Raw genomic sequence first — 24,413 nt, 5'->3', positions numbered from 1 at the left:
ATTTCACATAGATACCCGAATACAACGATCACAGTAATAACCATTTGAACGCACTAGATACTTTATCACTTTATTTCCAAATCATTGACACGTAACTATTGAAAGATTTGTTAAAAGGTTGTTCTTCCAGTTTCTTTCCTAATATATGATAAACACTTAATCAAACGCAATAGTCACAAATCTTTAACTCCTAGTCAAGTATCACTATGATGTATACAAGCGAACAAACGAACATTATTTCAGACAAAAACAATCAGTCTAACAAACAATATTTCTTTCAACAAAATGTTGACATTATCAAAATAATTGAAAAATTTCAAAATAACTTAGTATTAATAAATAATAATGTGAGTAACTAACTTACTTATCAGAAATGGATGTTAAATGCTTATATTTACTTCACAAAATTAAATAGTTTTTAAAAGTAAAATAATTCTTAAAAGAATCATATTTTTATTCCTATACAAATACTAATAAAAGTTTCAGTTTGAGTATTGCAAACCACTACTATATGGTCTATATGGATTTTATATTATTTTAAAAACGAAGATATAATTCCCACAAGACATTACATAAATGTACACAAAATCTAAAGAATTCGTTAAAATGGTCAAAATGTATATTTAAGAATTCTAAAAATCAGATTTTGAATAACTGCATTATTGAAGATAAAAATGGGTGAGAATGCTTGGCGAATCACCCTATAATATTACATACATGCACCAGATATTTAAAAACGAATTTGATGGTAAAAAAATCTTTAAAAAATATCAATTGACCAATATTTAATAGGGCTATAAACTAGAGCATACAACACTAATAGCAGTACCAGACGCTTGGTAAACAATGTTGAAATGGGAATAGCAATTAATGTACCTACTAGACTTATGTCAAGCACATATGCAAACTATAACAGGTGTCTAATATAAAATGGATGTACTTAATGTTTGAGGGACCAACTGAACTAACCTCCTCTTTACACACTAAATTGTGGATTTACGCCGTTATATAAGTTATTTAATAATCACTACCAATATCGGTACAATTTAATACAAACACAAATGCATTTATAACTTTTAGATTTTGGGTAGGGTAATGAATGTATTGGTTTGAATGCAATGTAGGTGTGTTCGCTTTTTTTGTGTCTGAAGACAATTTTTCTATTAGGAAAAATGTTCCGATTATAAACTTCAACTGAGATCTTTGGTAGGAAATTCGATCCATATAGCTTATATATTTTAAGAGGTTAAATGTAAAAAGCTCCTAATCTTATAATGTTGAAAAACAAAAAAAAATTGGGAATTTTATTTAAAATTGTTATGTTTTTATTATTTAATTGTTTGTTAACCATGGTTACCAAAAAAGTCAGAAGTCTGTGCACAGAATCGTTTTTTCATTGTACCTATACAATGATTTATCTAAATAGCTATTTTAAATACTTTTTTTTAAATGTTATATTCAATTTTTTTTTAAATGTAAAAATTAAAGCATTTTTATAAACTATAAATATAGATATTTATACAATTGCATTGGTTTTTTTGTGCCTGCCTTTAAAACTTATACATGTAATTTCATGTATTTTTTTTTTAATATCCTAGCTGATCGTAACGTATAAATCAGCGTATTAGGTACTGCATGTTCATAGGTATCTGATTATATTTGTTTTTATAATATTAAAATTAGTTATGTCTCTTAGAATATGGAGATCTACACGAATATTTATCTCTGAACACACTCCTATTTAAATGTTACTCAATGAAAATAATATTTATGAGCCCATTTTGGCATTCAAATTATTACCTACCCAGATATCATAGTACCTAGCCGAAAGCTTGCTATAATAAAGAAAAAAGTTCAACCCATCTTGAATGTATCTCTTTTTTTTTATCCGTATATATCCTTTTTTATATTTTTATTATTATTAGATGTTTACAATATAAAACAATATATAATATGCATATGTTTATTCTTTGATCGTCCATAGATACACCGTATTTCGTAAGAATATAAGATACCAAGAGCAATTTAGAGCAAATTGTTTGAAATGCTTAACTAAGTTTTCTTTTCTTATCTTATACGAGTATAAAGTTACAGTTACCCTCCAGGCAATTCGAGTTGTTATTTTGACGTTTAGTGACTTGATATCCTGTTTCACAGCATAAGTGTCTGCATCTGAATACAACAAATTCTAAGATAATATCACGTTGAAATGTTGAATTCATAATTTGTTCACTCGTTAACATCTCTCAAGAGCAACTCTCATCACTCTCATATGGAAAAAAAATTTTAATGAAAATAAAAAATAGAAAATAATTAAGTTTTAAGAGAGAAAAATAGTTTAGTTCTTCAGAAATTATAATCAACTTACCACTTAAATTATGTATACTTGAATTTTAGGTGTATTTATAACTATATAAAATACCATGTATGTAACTAATTAAACTAAGTAACACAAATTGAAAAATCTAAATTTTATTTTGACATTACAATATATCAATATGTCATAAGTCTTGTGAGTATTAGTTTCGTAAATTAACAAAATAAATGTTCTTGATCTAAAGTTTATTACAATCCTGAATGCACTACTGAATACACCTTATACTACTTTTAGTAGTGTAAAGTGTATAATAAATGAACTCCAATTACCTATTATTAAAGTGACATAATATTACAAATCATACATTTCAATTGCTACAATTTGAATAAATACTGTGTACGATGTCGTATAATATATATGTAGCAGAAAATCAATATGTATTATATAGACACAAACTATACTTATAATATAACTTTTCTACGTCATATTTGCTTTAAAAAAATCATTATCATTTTCACCTAACCGTTGTTTATTAATTTTGGTATTAACTAGTTGCAGTCGTAATCAAAAATTAGTTATTACATACCTATGAGTTGCGGTCATTCTTCAACATACTCTTTGCGGTCACTCAACAAAAACGTTCATTCTCATTTAATAATTATAGTTATTAATGTTACTATATAATTATAATATCTTATGCTATTTTATTTGGAAAAATATTGTACTAATCGACATGTCTCTTCCTATTTATATCGAAAAGAAAACATACTTAGGACTGTCTACACTTTTATTTATTGTGTAGGTATAAATAAAAATGTTGATACTTATTGGTTTTTGTTTTTTTTTTTAAAGTAGTTTGACTTCTGTCAGATAATATTTTATAATACTGTAAGACTTATAGCGTTTTCCGCCATGCCGCACTATTGCACCAAGATTAGGTTAGGTTAGGTTTATAAAATCTATACTTATCACTGATATATAAAGATAATAAAATGTTTAATGGGTATTGTGGTACTTATCAATGCACAGGGTGCAAAAAACTGCCGTAGTGCATTGAGGTAAAACATAAAAAAGTTCATCCTGTGCACATTAATCTTGCCCATGGAACATAAACTATGTACTGGTGCAGTCAGTGCAGTGTGGTGGAAAACGCTATTAGGTACCTTGGTAAACTGAAAGCAATATTCGAAACTACTATCGGAATCGGAACTATACAATTTTATATTTTTATAATATATAAACTTAAAAGATAAGTAGTGGTGTTCCCACATATTCACACTGTGCATATTATTATGTCACAAAATATGTTTACCGCATAATATCAATTGTACCTTGAATACTGGCACTTAAATGCCGCGACCGCAACTCAGATATTACCTACAATTAGCGTGACCACAACTGTTGTATCAGCTTTTCTTATCTCAAAAATCGTCGTGACCGCAACTAGTATGCAACTGTTTATTGGTAAAGTTTATTAATTCGTTTGTAACACCATTAGTAAGGATAAAAAAAAAAAAAGACGGATGATAAAAAAAATTATGGTGAGTGTGTAATTAAAAAAAAAAAAAAAAAATAATAATTCACATTTTAATCGAAAAAAAGATATTATGATACTAATGTGATTAAAATTGACATATACATGATAAGTTGTTGTGATATTTGTATGATTTGAACTAAATCAAAGGTAAGTTATGTGCATTTTTGGAAACCCATCATCGAATACCTGCTAATATACTGTTAACATTATTCTAATCAATAATCATTAAATTTCAGTGACCAATTGAACCCGTATATTAAATAAATAACCTATTAATATACTTCAATATGTTAACTCTAATTTATTCAGTTATACGTAACTTTTTTTTTTTTTACGTAACTACGTAAGTATATTTTCATAACATTTATTTTCATTTTCCTGAATTTATATAAATAATTATAGACTTAATATGTACTTAAAACAGATCATGAAGTACTTACCACCATTTATAAACTATTTTAGGATTATTAATTCATACAATTCTATATTTTAAAGGTTTCTCAAGGTTTGAAAAATTAATACAAGATTTTTCTCATAACAAACTTGTAGTAACAGCTATTTATTTTGAATAACCAGAACTAAATTCAATTTAAATTATACCTAACTAATAATTTAAACGCCAATAAGCACATAAAAAGATAATTTAATGTAAAAACCCTGATATTTTAATTATTCCAAACAAATTATTACTTTTGTAACAATTTTACCTACTTCAATAATGTATATCAGAGATATTCAAATTTATTTTCATTCTACGGCTCCTTTTGGTCTTCACAATGTTAATTGACGGCTCTCAGACTATTAGTGACGTTTTAATCAACGATAGTGGTTGAGCGATACAATTCAGACAATAAATGATAGTAATAACGACTTTAGTACTATAGAAATTCAACTTTAAATTTTCATAATTGCTATAGTGAATAAAAATAATATTTGTATATTATATAAATTTTGGTCTCCAGTTATTTTTTGCTGCTTTGCCCTTATCCAACTACCTCAACGCCCATGTCATCTGCGACGCTTAGATTAAATAACTCTTATCAGTTATCAAATATAAATTACCATTTATATTTAATTTTTGTTTGTAGGCAATCTGTATCGACATGAGCACTTGTAATAATTAAATATATTCATCAACAACAAATAATGAGAACCATTAGTATTGGTCTTGTATCAAGACCAAAACCAAAACGGTACTGCGGGTATTACCACAGCTGAGATTAAGATTGAGTATACAAAACTTTAAGACCAAAACAAGACATTGAAAGATTTGTAAATTAGCTTATTTAAAAGAAAAAAATTTCTCTGGAAAAAAACCCCGTTTAGAGTAACTTAAATTCATTTATTTATAACAAACTATAAATAATTGGAAAAATTTTATAGTTATACGATATAATTATTTTATTTTCCCGAAATCGATTTTGACGTTAAAATCCATCAAAGCAGAATGACATTATAATTAAGCACCCATTTACCAGAATCGCTAGTACAAATTATTTTTGTTCGTAAATACATCTTTAATTAAATCATTCTATTGATAGTTAATGAAAATCAATTGGTTGAAAGTTTTTATTTTATGTCATTCGATTGATATTGCTGAGTTTTATTGACGTGTATATTATATAAGTGTCGTAATATATTGTTAGATAGTAGTGCACCATAATATTATACACCAACACCAATATTTAATTTTTTGGTAGGTAGGAATACTTCTAGTATATTTTAAAATCTGGAAGTAAAATTGTACATAATAAAAAAAGCTTAAGAAATACTAGCCAAGTTATATTTTTATGGGTTACGTGAATAAAGCAAAACAACAAGACCAAATACCAAGATTTGTATAGTCTTGGGCCTTGGCCTTGGTTTTGGTTTTATCACTCAAATATTCCCGGCATTCCCACTTCCATTCCCCGTATTTAAGTCTAAAACAGCGAATAAGTACCATATTGGCATTATATGTTATTAACACAATATTTTATTTGATCAATTGTTGCGCCAGATACCATTATTATTTTGTTCTCATTTCACCAATATCAGATTGTTTCAAAAAATACCCATAGCAATATTATTTTACGTTATATATATTATAAGTACTCGTATATGTTTAATATGTATTATGTAAACCATACAAATAAATGGGAAGGTACTTATCTACGTACAAATACTACCAAGAGATCGGTGACGAAAAGAATTGTATGTGGTGACGGTAATGGTTCAACACCCATACCAACCTATTGCAATTGCTACACTGTTGTCTGTACCAGGGTCCTTCTCTTTGGTAATTACAGCGTGGTGTGAGTTTCCTTTAGTATCATCATTTTTTAGATAAATAGTTCCTCAAATTAATTCAAGAACAAAAACGGGCATTTAACTACTATAGCCTATATACCAGAGATACCATGGAGAGTAGTGGCAGAAAATAGAGATAGATGGAGAGAAATTTGTTTGGCGGTATGGTCTCAATGACCGAAAACCAAAAAAAAAAAAAAGTATGTATGCAGGTAAGTAGATAGGTATAGGTTACCTAATTATAGATGCCCAAGAGTTGAAGGATCATAAAAGTCTATCTACGCGTTTGCAGAAAGTCATTTTTAAAAGATCGGTGGTGGTGTGTCAAATAGAGTAGAAGGGATAAATTATAATGGCGTGTTGACTACCGAGATCAAAGTTTGCGGAAAATTGATGAAGGTTCGGAAAACTCCATGTGGTTAAAACGATCGCCATAATGGTTGAAACAATGAAGCATCAACAACGATAAGCCAATATAACTACTAAAAACTAATTACGATATTAGATATATCAACTGTCAGTGCAAAAATAGTAATAATTGTCGATTCCATTTTTCGAGCCAAATCGATAAAATATAAAATTCGCCAACAGACGTTGTCATTATTTGTTCCACGTGTTAATTATTTCTCTTAGCTAAAACTTTTTGACATATTTTTATTATAAACGAGCCAAGAAGTAGAAACACTAGTGAGTAGCGAGTCTAAATATCTCGGTCCCTAATTAACATTTTGAATTGATTTTTTTTATATGTCTGTTATCAATTTATCATATTATAATTCTATCAATTTATACAGGGTGATTGATTTATCAAACAACACTCATTATTTAAAAAAGTATTGACTTTTTTCAAAATATTTTTTTACATAGTTTTAAGTTGTTAAAAAACCAACGCTTTTATTAAAAACATATTTTTTTATCCTTATCATTTTTTAAGTTTTTTACTTTTTGAATGACAACATAGTTTTTTAATTTCATATTCCCAAACAGAATATTTTTCTAAGTATTTTGATTCATAAAAATCGAATTTAGGACGAGTATTTTATGAGTTATAAGTATTTTAAGTTTTGACAAGCGGAGTAGTGGACAGCAAACATTTTGCGGGGTAACCTCGTAACACTCCACTCTGCCAATCTTAACTTTAAATACCTATAACTCATAAACTACTAACGCTAAATTCGATTTTTATGAATCAAAATACTTAGAAATATATTCTGCTTGGGAATATGAAATTAAAAAACTATGTTGTCATTCAAAAAAGTAAAAAACTTAAAAAATGATAAGGATAAAAATATTTTTTTAAATAAAAACGTCGGTTTTTCAACAACTTAAAACTATGTAAAAAAATATTTTGAAAAAAGTCAATACTTTTTTAAATAATGAGTCTTGTTTGATAAATCAATCACCCTGTATATTATATGATGAACAATTTACGCTATCAGTAAAAACTTACAAAAACAATAAGACAACTAAAAATAGATCAATTGTAAAATACGTTATATACTTATAATAATAAATATATATTATTATACAAACGAAATGTAATACGTTAAACATTATGTTACATAATAAATTAATAACACAATTTTGTTATTGTAGTCACTAGTCATCCACATTCTACACACTACATACACTATAACTATAATATATTATAAACAATCGAAAAACGTAACCATCGCTTCGTATTAACTATTTGTATGAGTAATGTTATCGCGTAAGTATTATAGTAATCAAACATTTTTGAACATTTCCGTTGTAACTAAGATTGTTAAAGATGTGAACGTACCTATATCACATTAAATAATCTTCAAATTATACAAGTTTAACACGGTTTCTTCATTTTTTTTTGACCAAGTGTAATGATTTCATAGTGAAAACTTGTTAGTTATTATTCATTATTCAATAGTATTTTAATACTTTTATATAAGATATTTATTTCCATTTCCCAAGTATACCTATGTCTTATTTTTTTAACATTTCCAAATAATTTTTAATCGTATAATCTACAATATACTCATTTCTTGGTTATTAATTTGGGTTAAATAATAATTAATAACGTACATAAGATTATTAAAATCCATACTTCATCAGGGGATTATTACTATATTTATTATTATTATTATTATTATTATTATATTAGTATATCTCAGTGATGCCCAACCTTTTTTCCTCGGCGGGCCACTTTCGTAAACATTTGTAATCGAGCGGGCCACCAAATATAAAAGTACTCATAATCTCAATCTTAATATAATTTAGTTACACATCGTAGGTTGCAATATAATATGGAGGTACACGTTGGACTGATTTTCTTATCTTTTTTATTGACTATAGCACAGATTACAAATTGAGGTACACGTTGTAGGTACACATTAACTTGATCAGTACGCTCTTTATAGTGCACGGGTGATATCGATTTTAAATCATAAAATTTCTATTTTAAAATGTCCGACAGAAAAAAGCGCAAATACAATGATGATTACCGAATTTTTAACGAAAAATGGTCAATAAGTTACTTTTTCATTGAAATTAATAGAAAAGCTGTTATATTTTGTTTTATTTTAATAATTTGTAACGGGCCACATGGAATACCTTGGCGGGCCACATGTGGCCCGCGGGCCGCGGGTTGGGCATGACTGGTATATCTCATAACTTACACTGTCATACTTATGTTCATTTATCACATTTACTTATTATTTTTTTTAAACATACATTCATACAATCATACGGACACATTAACCATTTAACCGTACCTAGGTACCTATAATGTACCTATCGTATACAATTTGTAATTACCCGTACGTATCATGTAGCATTCACATTTCAGTCAACTTATGATAATAATTACAAAATGATTAAAAATTAACAAATAGTAGGTTGGGTACAAAATATAATAGTAACTATAGTTACATTTTTTAATTGATTTATTGTGGTAAAGAAAAAAAGTGTTTGAAATATTTGATGCTAAATTGTATTTTAAAATAAATATTTTACTACAATAAGTATGACGTGTCCAATGTTTTTACATAATATTTACGTTGTTTAATGATACGTTATTAGTTAATTATATAAATTGATATGACTCCTATTCAATTTTTTAATGAAATAAAATCAATAGTAAAAGTGAGAAAAACTATAGTTTAATAAATGTTGATTTAGTTGCATATCTACCACCAACAGTTGATCGTTATTTCTATAATTATTCAAACACTAATTAGGTTTTTGAACTCATTAAATATGCAAATATGAAACAAATTTAACTTACTGAAATATCACTAATTAATAGAATTGATATTGATTAGGTATATATTTTAAAATAAATAATCAACTCAAAATATAGATTAGGGTCCAAGGTGACAGGCTAACTATATTTATACAAATTTAGAAATAATATAAAATATAATAATCTTATTCTACCTATGTTGATTAATTTTGAAAATGCCCGAAACGAAATACGTCTATGAACTTATATATATATATATTATATATAAGTAATGACTAACTATTACAGTATTTTAGAATATTTCAAAATTTTAAATTAATTTATCATATATTATTTTCTCATTTCAGTTATTCCTTCACTCGCCAAATAATCCTTAATATTATTTTCTCTTAAATTGGGTATCAGAATATTTTATAATACCTAGGTATTTACAGCTTGAGTATTACTTACTACAGATATAAATATACAATTCTATATATATTATCATTCAAATATGAGTTGAAATATATTAAGGGTAAAATAATATTTTATTATTAATTCTTAAAATAATTAAGTTCAAACTTTATTCAAATACATTTTTGTCACGCACACTATGAATTTAATATTGCATCGATGATTAATTTTCGTTATCGTTAGACATTTAAGGGCAATTAAACAGAAACTTTTATCCCAAAGTTACAAAGTAAGGAGATAGTATTTTAACCCTTTTAAGAGAAAGTGGAAATTATGGCGTGTCATGCAGTTTTACTTGGATACCTAAAATATTTTCACGTGAATTTAAGAGGAAAATATAGAAATTCACTTTGAACTAACTATTGTAAAAGCATAGGTACACACGAGGACGTGTATATCTACTACTTAACGTACAGTTATCATTAATGGAATTTCGTAAAGATAATTCGTAAAGTAAATTAGAAAATGTACAGTCGCGATGGGTTAAGTAAATAGTTAGTAAACCATGGAACCGAGGAACAATGCTTGTTGTTATACTTAAAATATCACAGCAATGCTCTGAATTATATCTATATACTTAAAATATGTAATTTGGATTCCAAAAATGAATTCCACATATTTGCATTACTAGTTTAAATTGTTTTCCTTAAAAATGTTCTTCAATATAATTCAAACAAACGTGACCAAAATTAATAGCATTTAGATCATGAAAGAAAATTCAATCACAATAGTTGCGAAATTAAATAATAACGTATCAATATACCTATATCAAAGAACAAACCCTATATTAATGAAAGAAAAATATTTTTCAGTTTGAGTATAAAATATCGCTAGCGAAAAATATTTCTGCACTTATAACGATAAACATTGTAATTTAAAAATGATTCGAATATCATATTCACGTTATGTGCAAAATGGAATTTCCCATCTAACATTCAATTCCCAATCACATTTGTAATCTTTGTGAATGATCTATAAGTTATATGGAAATCGTTTTATCAAGTTTTCTAACGCTATGTGTTTTTGATATTTACCACGTTTCTATATCAACAACATTTTTTAGTTACATTCAACGTATTATATATCTGAAAAAACATTTTAATTGATATTTGATGGAACACTGCAATGTATTACAGCTAAAAATATTTTCAGGAATCCGTTCAAAATGTTGCCAAGTTCATACAAAGGCATTATGCATTTACGCATTATTGATAAACAATGGTTGACCTTTAACCCTCTTTTACATTGGCAATATTTATTTTAGACGACTGCCGTTAATACATCTTGATAAAATAAGAACACAGCCACGCTATTGCAAGGAAAATTAAGAATCATGGATATGTTTTTTTTTTTTAAATATTTATTTGCTTTAAATTTTATTATTGGCGCTTAACAAAGGCTTACCCAAATCTGGTGCGAAAAAAAAGTTTTTTTCAGTCAAAAAAACATACCTATCTATGTTGATAAATAACTTAATAAAAAATACTAGTATAAATATTTTAAACATTTTCAAATGTTACCCAGTTAACTCTTATTACTTATCAAAACTTTGATTGTGAACACAAACTTCTACAATATAGAATATAGAATAATATATATAAATCTGTGATTCTGAATAATTTTTCATATCATTGCAATGATGTATAGATAGTGAACTATACGACCACGGTTAATTGACTAGCATTATGGTTTTTCAGTTATACATATCATATGAGCCTACTTTATGTCAATTATTTTACGAAAAGTTTAAGCCTAAGTATAATAAATGTTTAAAGGAATTTTTTTTTGATAGGTTAAGTCCCCACCCTATAAAGAGCATGGCTACCCACTATATACCAATCGTGTTCTCAAATAAACTTAATAATAAAAAATCACAGATGTCTGACTTTATTAAAATCGATGTTCAATGACGTATAATATTTACATTTTAGATTTAATACCATATTCAAACTTAACTCGAGATTAACCACCCCTACTATAACCATTTGAACCATTTCAAAAATTAAATAAAAATACAACACTTTAAGCAGACATGAGTATAAATGCAATCAATGCATACAAATTAATCAAGTATAATTTATAATTCATAATGAAATACATTTTTCAAATGTAATTAACAATTGAAAATAATCCGCAATTTTATATTTTTTATAAACCACCGAAATATTATTATTTATCGTTTCGTATTGTTTTCTGGAGCATAAAAAAAATTAGTTAAATGAATACCTAAGTGTTTAATTATAGGTAACAATAAAATTATTTATAATTTCTTAAAGAATCATTTGTTTGTTTAAATTAATTAAATTCCCTGTATAATACAAACCCTTGCTCGTCAATGGACTACTACAATTGATTGATTATATAATTATAAGACTTTACAATTTATAACAGCAAAAAAAACTTAATACCGCTGTCCACTGATCTATACTAAGTACTCATAAAGTAATTATAATTAATAATTTAACCATCACCGATCACCGTTTTATTTTTTAAATACCTTAATAAATAAATAAAATTTATATTTATTGTTAATTGATGATATTTTTTTTTATACTGAACATTTTAAAATAATAATTTACAAAAAATCAATAATTTAATATTCTATATCTGAAATAAAATATACCTATTTATATAGGCATCTACTTAGCTATATACATGTAAAAAAATTCTATTGTTCCTACCTATATATTACAATATTTTGTGTATAATATAATATTATTATATATCTTTATTTTTGTATTTAGTATATGAGATACTCGTCACGTTATTAACCTACTTGCTTAAAAACATTAGAAAATAAATAGAAAACATATTTAGAGCAGTATTTCGAATAAAAATCACATATTTCATTGCAAAAATAGAAAAGAAATACATTTATGTATATAATAAAAAACTTCTCGATTTACAACCTATTATATAAGTCAACTTAAAAATAAAATATATCCATGGAAAGTTGATGTAAAAACAAACAGCATGACTAGTATTCTAAGTTTTGAAAAACGGTATTACAAAATGAAATGTAAAACAAACAACTATACATTCCACATAGCAGACAGACTGTGTAACTCAAAGTGCCATTAAAGTTTACTCTGTGAATATAAGTCACATTGGTATAAAATATTGGACTATTATATTAATAAATGTGAGAACAAAATATATGCAAGCATTATTATGAACATAGTAAACGACTCTGCAGAGTTCATATTTTAGTTCCAAACCTCAAAAACAATAACAACAATAACTAGATGTTTTTGATATTTAAAGGTTTTAAAATTATATCGTACATTTCGAAATTAAAAATGTAATTATTTAATTATTAAAATATACCTGTCCGTTTTACCTATTATGTTATTATTTTTCTGTGTGTTTTTGACGTTTGAACTTGTATAGTTATAATTTACAACGGACGTACAAAAACTTAATCCAATTACCAATAACAGTTCCAGTATATCAAACTGAATGGTATTTTAACTATAGTTGAAAACAATAAATACTAATTATTACTTACCCATTACTTTTCATTATCATGTTACCTAATTGATATATTTATGTGCCCGTTATAGATTTAAAATTCAATTCTAAAACCTCCTACACATAAAGTTTTGAAAACACAATCATTGCTATTAAAATAATCTAATTAAATTATTAGACTTTCGAAGTAATAGGAGCAATCGAGAATAAATTATGAAGGATTGTTATAGTTATAATAAATCAACATTTATCGACTTGCTCTAGCTGATATCAATTTAAGTAGTATAATACACAAACAATTTTAAATATATATATAATATATGATATCATTTATTCATTTTCCTTTGTATATAAATAAAAACTATTCTTAGGTATAAAAATAAATTAATAATTCAATAGTATCTATATAATGTTATAACATTATAATTATGTATAAATACCAACTGGCAACTAGGTATTTTTCATAAAGTTACTTATGAATAAAACCACTATTTATGATTCATAGATTTCCCTTGCATAAAAAAAAATTGAGTAACGTGTTATAGTTTTTTTTTAAATGTTTTAATACAATAACCAATTAATATTTCTATTATAAGCTGGTCATTTTTTCCCGTCGAATCTTTTTTTCTTTTAGGGATTGTTAAGTATTTAAAGCTAACTCATACTATGTAAAATAATATTATTTAATTAAGTTGGTAGGTTCTTCAAAGTACCAATATTACAAATAAAGATGACTAGTATAAATATATTTGTAATGTGAACTAATAATATTAGTCTAATTTATTATAATATGACAATAGGTGCCTCAAAAAGTTATATAATACCCTGTGAAAGCATTTTACTTTTGTTTCACTAGATTCTTATCATTCAGAATACGATATTATAATTTATTTTTTATAATATAAAACGGTATTAACTAAAATTACACTATACTCACAAGTCACGAGTAATATTATTTCATGTTAACGTACCTATTTTTTTCCAAAATTGTTATTACAATATTTAAAATTTTGTTTGTAATGTGATAATACCAAGTATATCATGTTAATAGACTAGTGTGCAGTTGTGTTAAATATACATTTCGTATTATGTATAGATGTATCACAATTGAAATACATTTGAACACTTTGCTACATTATAGTATGTATAATACAGTATAATAAACATAATAATATTGACTTGTAAGTATTATTTATTTTTAAAAAGATTTTTTAATTTTTATCCAGGCGTAATCTACATACGTACATACTACATATATACCTCATGTATATCGTTTTATATGAAAGTTGTCTGGGATTGGTAGAAATATTAAAAAAGTAACTCCGTTGTCATGCTATTTGAAATCCATAATATATCTAGTGCATCGACAGTACAGTAAAACCTAGATAAATATATACGAAAAATATCAATTGCATCCAGCACGTTGGTAAAATAGCAGGCAAGTTTTCCATTAAAATAATTTAGAGTCCAAAAACAGATTGGAATTTATTATACAGCTCAAATCCCACATAATATACCAATGGTTATAAAATAATTTTATCGCCTGAATCTCATCCTTTACTAAATAATGACAGAGTATTATTAAATATATCAAAAATAACTGTGGACTGTGGTTTTCTAAACAAATGCCTGATATGACACGTATTGGATGTTTTTGAGTTAAGACACTATTTTTTAATCGGGGTCAGCAATAATATTAAGCTAACTGAAGGAATCTAATATAATATATCACTTTTGATTTGGTTCTAGTAACAAAATTCTGTAGTCTATATACAGTACATTTAATCCAGAAATGAGTCAGTAAAATCTCCAAAATAAAAACATTTCTGTACGGCGGTAGTCGTAAGTATGTATTTTTACTTCTTTGGAGCACACAGTACCGTAGAAACCCCACGGTGTAGGTGATTCATATAACCGGGGCCCCACGTTTCAATTTCTAATATTTCTATAAAGAGTAGAGATTATATTAACATTTATACAATTTTAACTTTATTATCATTTATTAGTTATTAACTTGTTTATACAAGTATTGAATTAATATAATCAATCAAAGTTTTAATTAATTATATTTATATTGTAATTAAAAAGAAAAAATTTAAAACCATTTCAATGCAGTTTATTATATTATTAGGGGGTGTGAACTGTGGGAGGTTAAGCTCCTCGTGGATCTGTGTAACATCAATTATTTCAGCACCCCCTATATTCACACCCAATGTGCGCCTATATGTAAAGTGCACACAGATTAAATTTGCACCGGGACAATCTAGTTCTAGCTACGGCACTAGAATCACTGCGATTTAATCACGTCCGACTTCATACCTATGGGTAATTCTTATACCCAAACACACTATCATGTCATATAGTCATACATTTACAACTCACTGTAAGCTTACTCTAAATTACAGATTGTAAAATAATAAACATCTTAAAAAAATATCAATAAAAAATAATTTTAATGTACAGGCTTTTTTTTTATATAATATTAAGATCCACATTATTTAAATTTCATAAGTATATTCATAGTATTTATATTTATTTTAATAAAAATGTTACAAAATTATCACTGATATCAATGAATTTCTGTAAATGGGAATATAATAGGTACAAAATATGTTTTATGAAATTATTTGAACTATTTCAGCTTGGAATTTATATGAACGTACTTTTATTTAAAACAGAATTATTTATACACAAATTGAATATTTTTACAGTTTGTGCTATGTGCTCGCTGTGATCCCTCCTCCTTTAATAAATATTACACAATTAAAATATACAAACTGTAAAGGTGTGGCTTGGCGTGGCACGTTGGCTGCAACCAATCACGGAATGCGACTGGAAGTAAGTAACGGCCACAGCTACTAGCTCCCAGATGGGTGACCACGCTGGTTCATAGTAGTTAAAAACCTTGCCACACATTCACGTGTTTGCTACCTACCATGACAACCGTAAAAACAACCTACCAAACCAAAACCTTCCCCCTACCACATTTCATAACCCCTACAACAGCTAATGGCCATAGTCGCCGTGCTTAAGATTAATAAAAAAACTGTAAAGGCCATATTACATTGTACATGATCAATAAATTTATTTACAGTGTTTCTATTACATTATGGTCATAAATATAAATTTTTTAAATTCCACTGTATATACGTACTATACTGCACCATCATTCTAGTCCTAACCTATATGATCTGTAATTAAAATTGTAATAGATTTTTACGAAATCATTTTATTATTATCAAATGCGAATCAAAAATGTTTGTATAAAACAGTTATGACCATTCGTCATTTCACATATACCTATTGTACACATACTGCAATTTTGTACTAAAACTATTTATATCATATTGTCTCATAAAATTAACAATTTAACATTGAAAACAATTATTTCATTAAGTTTGTATATGACCAACACATGAAACATAATACATATTTAAAGTTTTTATGGGCAAATTTATTTATCAGGTGTATTTTTAGTGAGTGAACCCAAGATCATCAAGGGCTAAAATCTAAAATCACCTACATAATCATGATTAACGGTTTAATCATAGGTATATATAATAAAATAAAATATGTTATATTATTGTAATAAATAATTTTTATTATTGTTTAATGAAAATATGCCTACCTAGTACCTATGTATAGTATATTGATACATGAGTCATTAAACTTTACATGAGGTAACCTGTTGGATAATCAATAATACAGGTACTTAAATACATTCCATAATGAACCTACCTATCTAAACCCTCGTAATATGTGATTACCGCAAACTAAAAATATGAACGCATCACATTATGAATCTCATTATTGAAGAACGTTCTCGTAAAGCATTATACGGCGTTTAAATAATTACCTATAAACATTATAGATCCTGCAACCCCTGCACAATAGTGCACATCCACACACCTGCCCAAAATTTCATTATGAATTTCAGTTAATAGTTTTCTACTATATCTAATATAATAGACACTTGTTGTTGACGTTGTTGTGATAGTATAGCATCAACGATTTGTTTTTGATGTGATATTACAATCAAAATACTGCATCAATTCTTTCACCTTCACAAAATTATAATATATAACATTAAAACATATTATATTAATTTATCAGTAAAAATGGGTGGTTGTATTTCAACCGTTAGTAATTATTACTATTATTACTTTTTATTATTATAAATATTCGTGATCATTATTAAACCGCATTGTGATGAAAATAACTTTGGAATTCGAGATTAAAATATTTCGTATACAGCTAAATTAATAATCCTGCAGATGGAATTTTTTAGTATCATCAGTTTGATATTGCTGTTTATGTAGTGTATATGTCACACTTCTCTCTACAATGGATTTTTATTACTGCCTTATAATACAAGCAGGAGTTTAAATGGAAAAAACAGTAAAAACAAAACATATATTATCACTAGGTATGTATTTATTAAATGGTTTTTGTAATATTTTCCATGTGTGATAAATTTATGAAAACACCTTAGCCAGCTTAATAATAAATTTACAACCTTTAACTTCAACGAGTTATGTTTTATCAACGTTGTCGTATATAATCATCACTGAATCAAAATATTTGCTAATGTTTGGAGAAATTTCTTACAGAACTCAAAAACAATGAATATCATAAAATTTGTAGTATATAGTTCACGTATCATGAATAATATGCACTTATTTGATAGTATAATACAATAATAACAATATTATTATAATATAATTTGTGAATTAATTTTTGAGCATTAATTATAACATAACATTATAATATTTTACTAACAATTAAAAATCAATAGAATTATAATAACATATGACGGGTAATAAAATTGAATTATAATATTTCGTTTTATATAAATGAGATAAAATGTATATTTAAAATTGTGTACATAAATTAGTACATACTAATTCCTACTATATTTAGTAACGAAAATATTATTCCTCGTTGAAAAGACGTATTGTATCATGAAAATGTCTTTTCAATTTCATATAAATACTAATTATAATCATATTATATTTTATTTATGCGTTCGTAGAAGTAAAAAATTACGACAAGTGAAGACACCATCGCAACTCATAACATCATCATATACAATGTATTAAAATTTTAATCATAGGTACATTATTTACGTGTTCGTCGTAATAACAAAATACGCTGTTGTCGTAACAAATTTGCAACAAGTATACAAAGAAGCATCTTACACTCTTCTAATAGACCTATATAGCTAATACATAAAATAATTATACATGTAAAAAAAAAATTCAGTTACATAATATTAATAATGGTATATTTTGTTGCAGGTAAGGGAAAACACATCGAATAATAACGGTGAGTTAAATGAATTTTACTACTTATTATTAACATATGAATTATATTATATTACTTACAATATCCTATGGGAATAAAGTTTAGATCAAAAATTAGAACATAAAAATAATCTCAAAACTAGTAGAGTATACCTAAAGGAATATTGCTACTAAAAACTATTATGTTAAATAGGTGAACACAATATTGTAAGCATAATAAATATAATATATTGATTTAAAAACTACTAAGTCTTTCACACTTAAGTCAAATATTATTCATTTTTTTTATCGTGTTAAATGAATTGTCACAAATCATTATACTATCACATATTATTATATTATGACTATACAGTTTTTCATTTTATTTTTTAAGTTTAGCGTTTCTACACCAGTACTTCCCGGAAATCCAACCAGACGACTCAAGCGGAACTGGTGCCGCGACTTAAAAATTTTATAAATTGCTTAAATTAAATGTCATTGTAATAAATTGTAAATATTATTGTAAAGCCACTAGGTGTCTCTAATGTGAGATTTCCTAACATGTTATCTTTAGTTTATAGTTTTTCTTTCTTTTCACCGTAATTATTACTTATTGTACATCCCTATATAGATCGTAATATTTCACAATAAAGTCATATTTAAAAAAAAAAAAAAAAAAAGTTTAGCGTTTATATTTAATAAGTTATTAAATGTAAAAGAAAAAGAAAAATATACAATATACAATATTCAATAGGTAATCTTTATTTATAATAACTTTTAATTGTTTAGACTTTAATTTTTAATTATTCGTAGGGTTAGAATGTAATGCAATTTGTTTAATTATATATAGTTCAGACTCATATTATATTATAGTATACCTGCATGACACAGTTCTACAAATCAGGATATATTCTAAAATTAAATTATTTGAACACTATATCTTTCAAATCGAAAACCACGCAGATGAAAATCATGAATACATTCACTATAATTAATTTTGTCTTTCTGATGTCTACCTCACATTTGACGCTAAGCTCAACAATATTAAATTATATTTACAAACGTTAAAATATACTTGTCATTGTGTGTGTAATGAGATATTACTATCAATTATTTGAATTCAAACGATGCAAGTATTTTTTTATTTAGTGTAAGTACTAGTACGGAATTTCTTATGTCCTATACTCAATAATATTATAATTAATTGTTTGTTTGTCATCTGGATAGTACTTACCCATGTCAATTATTTACATATAATTTTTAAAAACAATACATTATATTAGGTATTTCATATTTCATCACAGTTTTTATTTAATAGAACATAATATTATAAGCAATAAAATAACATCTATGAAACATGAAATATCTAATAACAATAATTATAGTTTAGGAACCTATTATTTTATGTAAGTTTATTATTTAGCTATTTCAAATAACACATTCAGAGAAAATATGCATTATGAATTATGATACTAAATGACTACTATTGACAATGTTTTAATGGACATAATTTTGTAGTCCAAAATACAATACGATATTCAAATTAAGTTGTTTTTACGATTATTGTACTGGCGTGACAATATGATGGGTATTATCATTTATCATACTAAAATAATAAAATATATCCTATGTGGTTCGTATTGATTATATAGCTTTGGTATAATAATATACACTGACTAATGTGATGCCAATTTATTACATTTAGGTACTCGGAATAATATGCTTCTATGCCCTATGGTCTTTTATTCCACTATTTAATTCAACGAAATTCACAACGGAAAAAATATCCTAGACATAAACACAAGATTTATTATGATTAGATAGTTACCCATCAAATTTATTTTTATAGTATTGTTTAAAACTACATAAACTCTATAGGCCATAAAGGCATAACATTTAAACTGTCATTTATTATGCCTTGTTCATAATATATAGTAATATTTATATTTATTGGTCATTGATTAATATAAGTAGGTATAAACTATTAATACAATGTATAATCGTTTTTATGATATTATGTCATATAAATTATATCAAGTGAATTTGCTAACTTTAGTCTGTGATTTAAAATTTGAATTACATTTATTTAAAAAAAAAAATCATTATAATAGGTATACAATACTTTTATGTTTGTTTTTTACAATATTTATCTCTTCGTCAATAGCGTTTCACTCCCGTTTTTAAAATTTTTTTGAATTACTGATTTTATTTTATTTTAAATTCTTATCAAAATACATCATATTTCAAACTTTTTACAAATTACTCAAATGGTTCAAATACTTTTTCTATAATCTTATAATATTCACTATTTTATAAATTGTTGTATTTTACAATTACTCACAAGATCAGAATAAATTGTTCTTCAATTTACCTACTTCAACAAGTCGAATCTTGAATTGTAATTTACTTGCCTATTTTATTCACTTGAACTTATATGTTTAATATGTGTAACAGTTCTGATTTTAATGAAAGCAGCAACTCAAAAGTTTTTTTTTTATCTACAAGCTTCATTAACGAACACTACATTGAGCTTCTAGCATGGGTTGGGTAAAGACCGAACTATTTTAAAATCTTAATTTATCTCTGACCCTTGCAGATAATTTAATACCTGAACTAGTATTTTCGAATAACTGTACGCGGTCGGTAATAAATGATTTTCAACGATTTTCCTACATTCTCTTAAACCATTTATTTGTTTGGTAGCATATGACTCGCTAATTTTTGGAAACTTTTCATCGCAATAACACCTTTATCTTTCTGCTACGAGTAATTGGTGAAAATAACAACAAAAACTCCAAAAGGTATCTTTTGTTCTTATAGTTATCCACATTCAACCCTGAAAAAAGGTTATCTTAGATGTAACTGAATTAATTAAATGTATATATTTTTCTAAAAAAAAACTTTTTAAGATCCCAGAGTTTTTTAATGATTGTTCTTTTTTTTAAATGTGTGTTTTCTTATGCTAAAATGTAAGGTAGGAACTGAAAAATAAGTTTGTTATTACATTTTGAGTACTACCTAGAAAATTACAGCTAGGTAATTTGATAAACGTATTTATTTGAAAATTGAAATCACATTTTTTCAAACTTCACATTCTGGCATAAATACTATAGCTATAGCTAAGCAAAAACATGTATTTGTAATGAATAAATATATTTATACCTCAAATAATGGTTGATGAATGGTGAGTAAATGGAAGTAATTTTATATTAGGTATATTATCATTTTCTAAACACAAATATACAAATAAATACTTGATATACTTATTTTAAGCTATTTATAACACAATAATAATATTCATAAGGTACGAGGATATTGATAATATATAAGTTAATAATAATAAGTATATTAACTGTATGCGTATATTATATATTGTGCGTTATTTTTACGTAAATAAGTTTAACCATAGAGCCAAATTAAATAAAGTTAATTTAAACTTGGTTAATACATAATCTTATAAACTCAACAACTAATATTCAAATAAATTGCGTATAATCATATAAACATATTATAAAATGTCCTTATAAATAAATGCAAGTGCAGCATTTTTACTCAATTTATCATTAAATTCAAATTTTACCCATCCGTTACAGACAACTTTACCTAATCTACGACTCAAAAGCCGTATCTACTAAACTAGAGATTTACTTCCCTGGTGTTTTTTTCCAAAACTTTTTTATATGTTTCCATGAGATAAACAAATCAAATATCAAATACCAGCTGTGGATATAAATAAAAGGTCAGCGTATTTTAAATCTTGCCAAGTCCTTCATAGTCCCGTGAGTCTTAGTAAAAAGTAATATTTGGAAATATATTTGCTATCCCATAGGTATTATGTACCACTATTTTTTTTTGTTCAAAAACATTCTTAAGCCAAGATTTATACCATTATTATTGAAGTATAAAAAAATTTAATCAAATGAAATCCACCATACTTAAATGCCATATTAATGTAACTAATATATTATGTTAACATTGAATTCAGTTTTGCAACTTTCTGCATAGGCGGGGATACTTACCTACTTAACGAGACTTAATTGTCTAACCTTACTTCTACTTATAAGCAATGTCTACCTCTAACTTCTCATTTTAATAATAGATGTAAGTAAATTTTAGCACTAATTATTACACGCAACAAAAAGTATTTTTCAGGTGTCGGAAATAAAACACATCATTGTAAAATGTTGGTAAACTCCTCCGAGTCAGTTATATTAAGTCTATTATGTGAATGATGTGAATGGATATGATCTATGATATATACACCTATATATACACCTAAGAATATTTGCTTATAACTATTAATCAAAATTTATGATTCGTATGAAAATAAAATTTGATTGTAATGAAAATCAACAAATTTAAAATAAGTAAATAAATTTCACAAGACGTAAATTTAAAATGAATGTGTCATATAGGACTTTTTTATAAATTATACTTAATAAAATTCAACACACATTAATTAAAAATAAAATAAAATTTCCAATGCGTTTTTTGTTCAACTAAATCCTGCTGTTCTCAATATTTCACGGTGTTCCAGGCAAATACCTACTTCCATGTAATTTTTTTATATCGATTTAATCAATTCAATAAACAAAAAGCTGGTTAAAAAAAAAAAAATCATTTTACAAGAATTAATACATAATGAGCATGCCAAATAAATAACCATAAATTACATAAATAGAATATGAAAATAAAAAAGCGGAGAATGTGGATGTCGCTCTGCTGTACAGTAGGTTACAAGTGGGTTACTGTAATGGATATAATTAAATTTGAATCCAATGATATTTTAACATTGTATACGAAAAACGATTCTGAGCGGAGACGATTAATCTGTCTAGGATATATTATAAATTATTAAAAAATTTCAAATCTTAGATTTTAAAAAAAAATTATGAATTTCTAGCTTAAAATAATTTGCGAATTTTCGTGACTTTTACGTATGCTGTCAAAATTCAAACTTTGAATGCTTGTAAAAAAAATTGTGACTATGTATTTCTTTTATTTTTCAATTTCTATTGTAAAAATATGTTAGGAGCCTTGTATTAAATTTTCAAATCTTAGATATAAAAGGAAATTTTTTTACGAATTTCTAGCATAAAATAATTTGAACATTGCTGTAATTTTTACGTATTTAGTAAAAATTTGAAATTTAAATACTTATAAAAAAAAAAGTGTCAATTTATTTTTAATATTTTTCAACTAGGTACTATTGTTACAATGTGTTAGAAGCCTTGTATTAAATTTTCAAGCTTTTCTACCAAACAAATACATTTTTATCGATATTTATAGAAAAAAAAAAAAAAACCAAAAAAGGTGAAAAATAAAAATGTCAGTAAACAGCTTAAAACCAATCTAAATATTTTGAAAATTATATCAAATATATAAAATGCCTATATAAACATTAAGTGAAAATTTCAAGTACCTGCGATCATTTTTTTTAGAGTTACACCAAAATAAGAAATATGAAATCCAGTGAAAATCAAATGTTGTAAAAATTTAAATTTCAAATGCTCATAAAAATTTAATTTGAATTTACAGTGGACATATTTTTGGTGATAAAGATTGAAAACTTGTAAGGAATCTTATATTAAATTTTCAAATCTTAGATTTAAAATGAAATTTTTTTATGAATTTCTAGCTTAAAATAATTAGTGAATTTTTGTGATTTTTACGTATTTTGTCAAAATTCAAACTTTGAATGCTTATAATATTGTGGCTACGAATTTCTTTTATTTTTCAACTGCTATTGTAACCAGTAGCGTATATAGAAATAATTTTTGGGGTGGGCTATAATATATATAGCGACTAACAATAATTATCTAGCACCTAGAGACTACAATATAGTTA

General features: G+C 25.8%; 1 protein-coding gene across 4 annotated transcripts in view; it reads left to right on the top strand.

Moving 5' to 3' along the window:
* The window catches only part of LOC107173168 (uncharacterized), a 186,136-nt gene that overhangs the window by 110,826 nt on the left and 50,897 nt on the right, over nt 1-24,413 (top strand). For all 4 annotated transcript variants that reach the window (XM_089227488.1, XM_089227487.1, XM_089227485.1 and 1 more), the window contains exon 3: nt 18,582-18,609. In XM_089227488.1, coding sequence (XP_089083614.1) covers nt 18,582-18,609 — 28 coding nt within the window. The remainder of the gene's footprint in view (nt 1-18,581; nt 18,610-24,413) is intronic.

The sequence above is a fragment of the Diuraphis noxia genome, unplaced genomic scaffold (assembly GCF_037042655.1).
Source record: "Diuraphis noxia isolate RWA-SAM2 unplaced genomic scaffold, SU_Dnox_SAM2 contig0004, whole genome shotgun sequence".
Taxonomy (NCBI): Eukaryota; Metazoa; Arthropoda; class Insecta; order Hemiptera; family Aphididae; genus Diuraphis; species Diuraphis noxia.
Note: the sequence above shows the minus strand (reverse complement) of the source record. Positions and strands in the feature narration are given on the sequence as shown.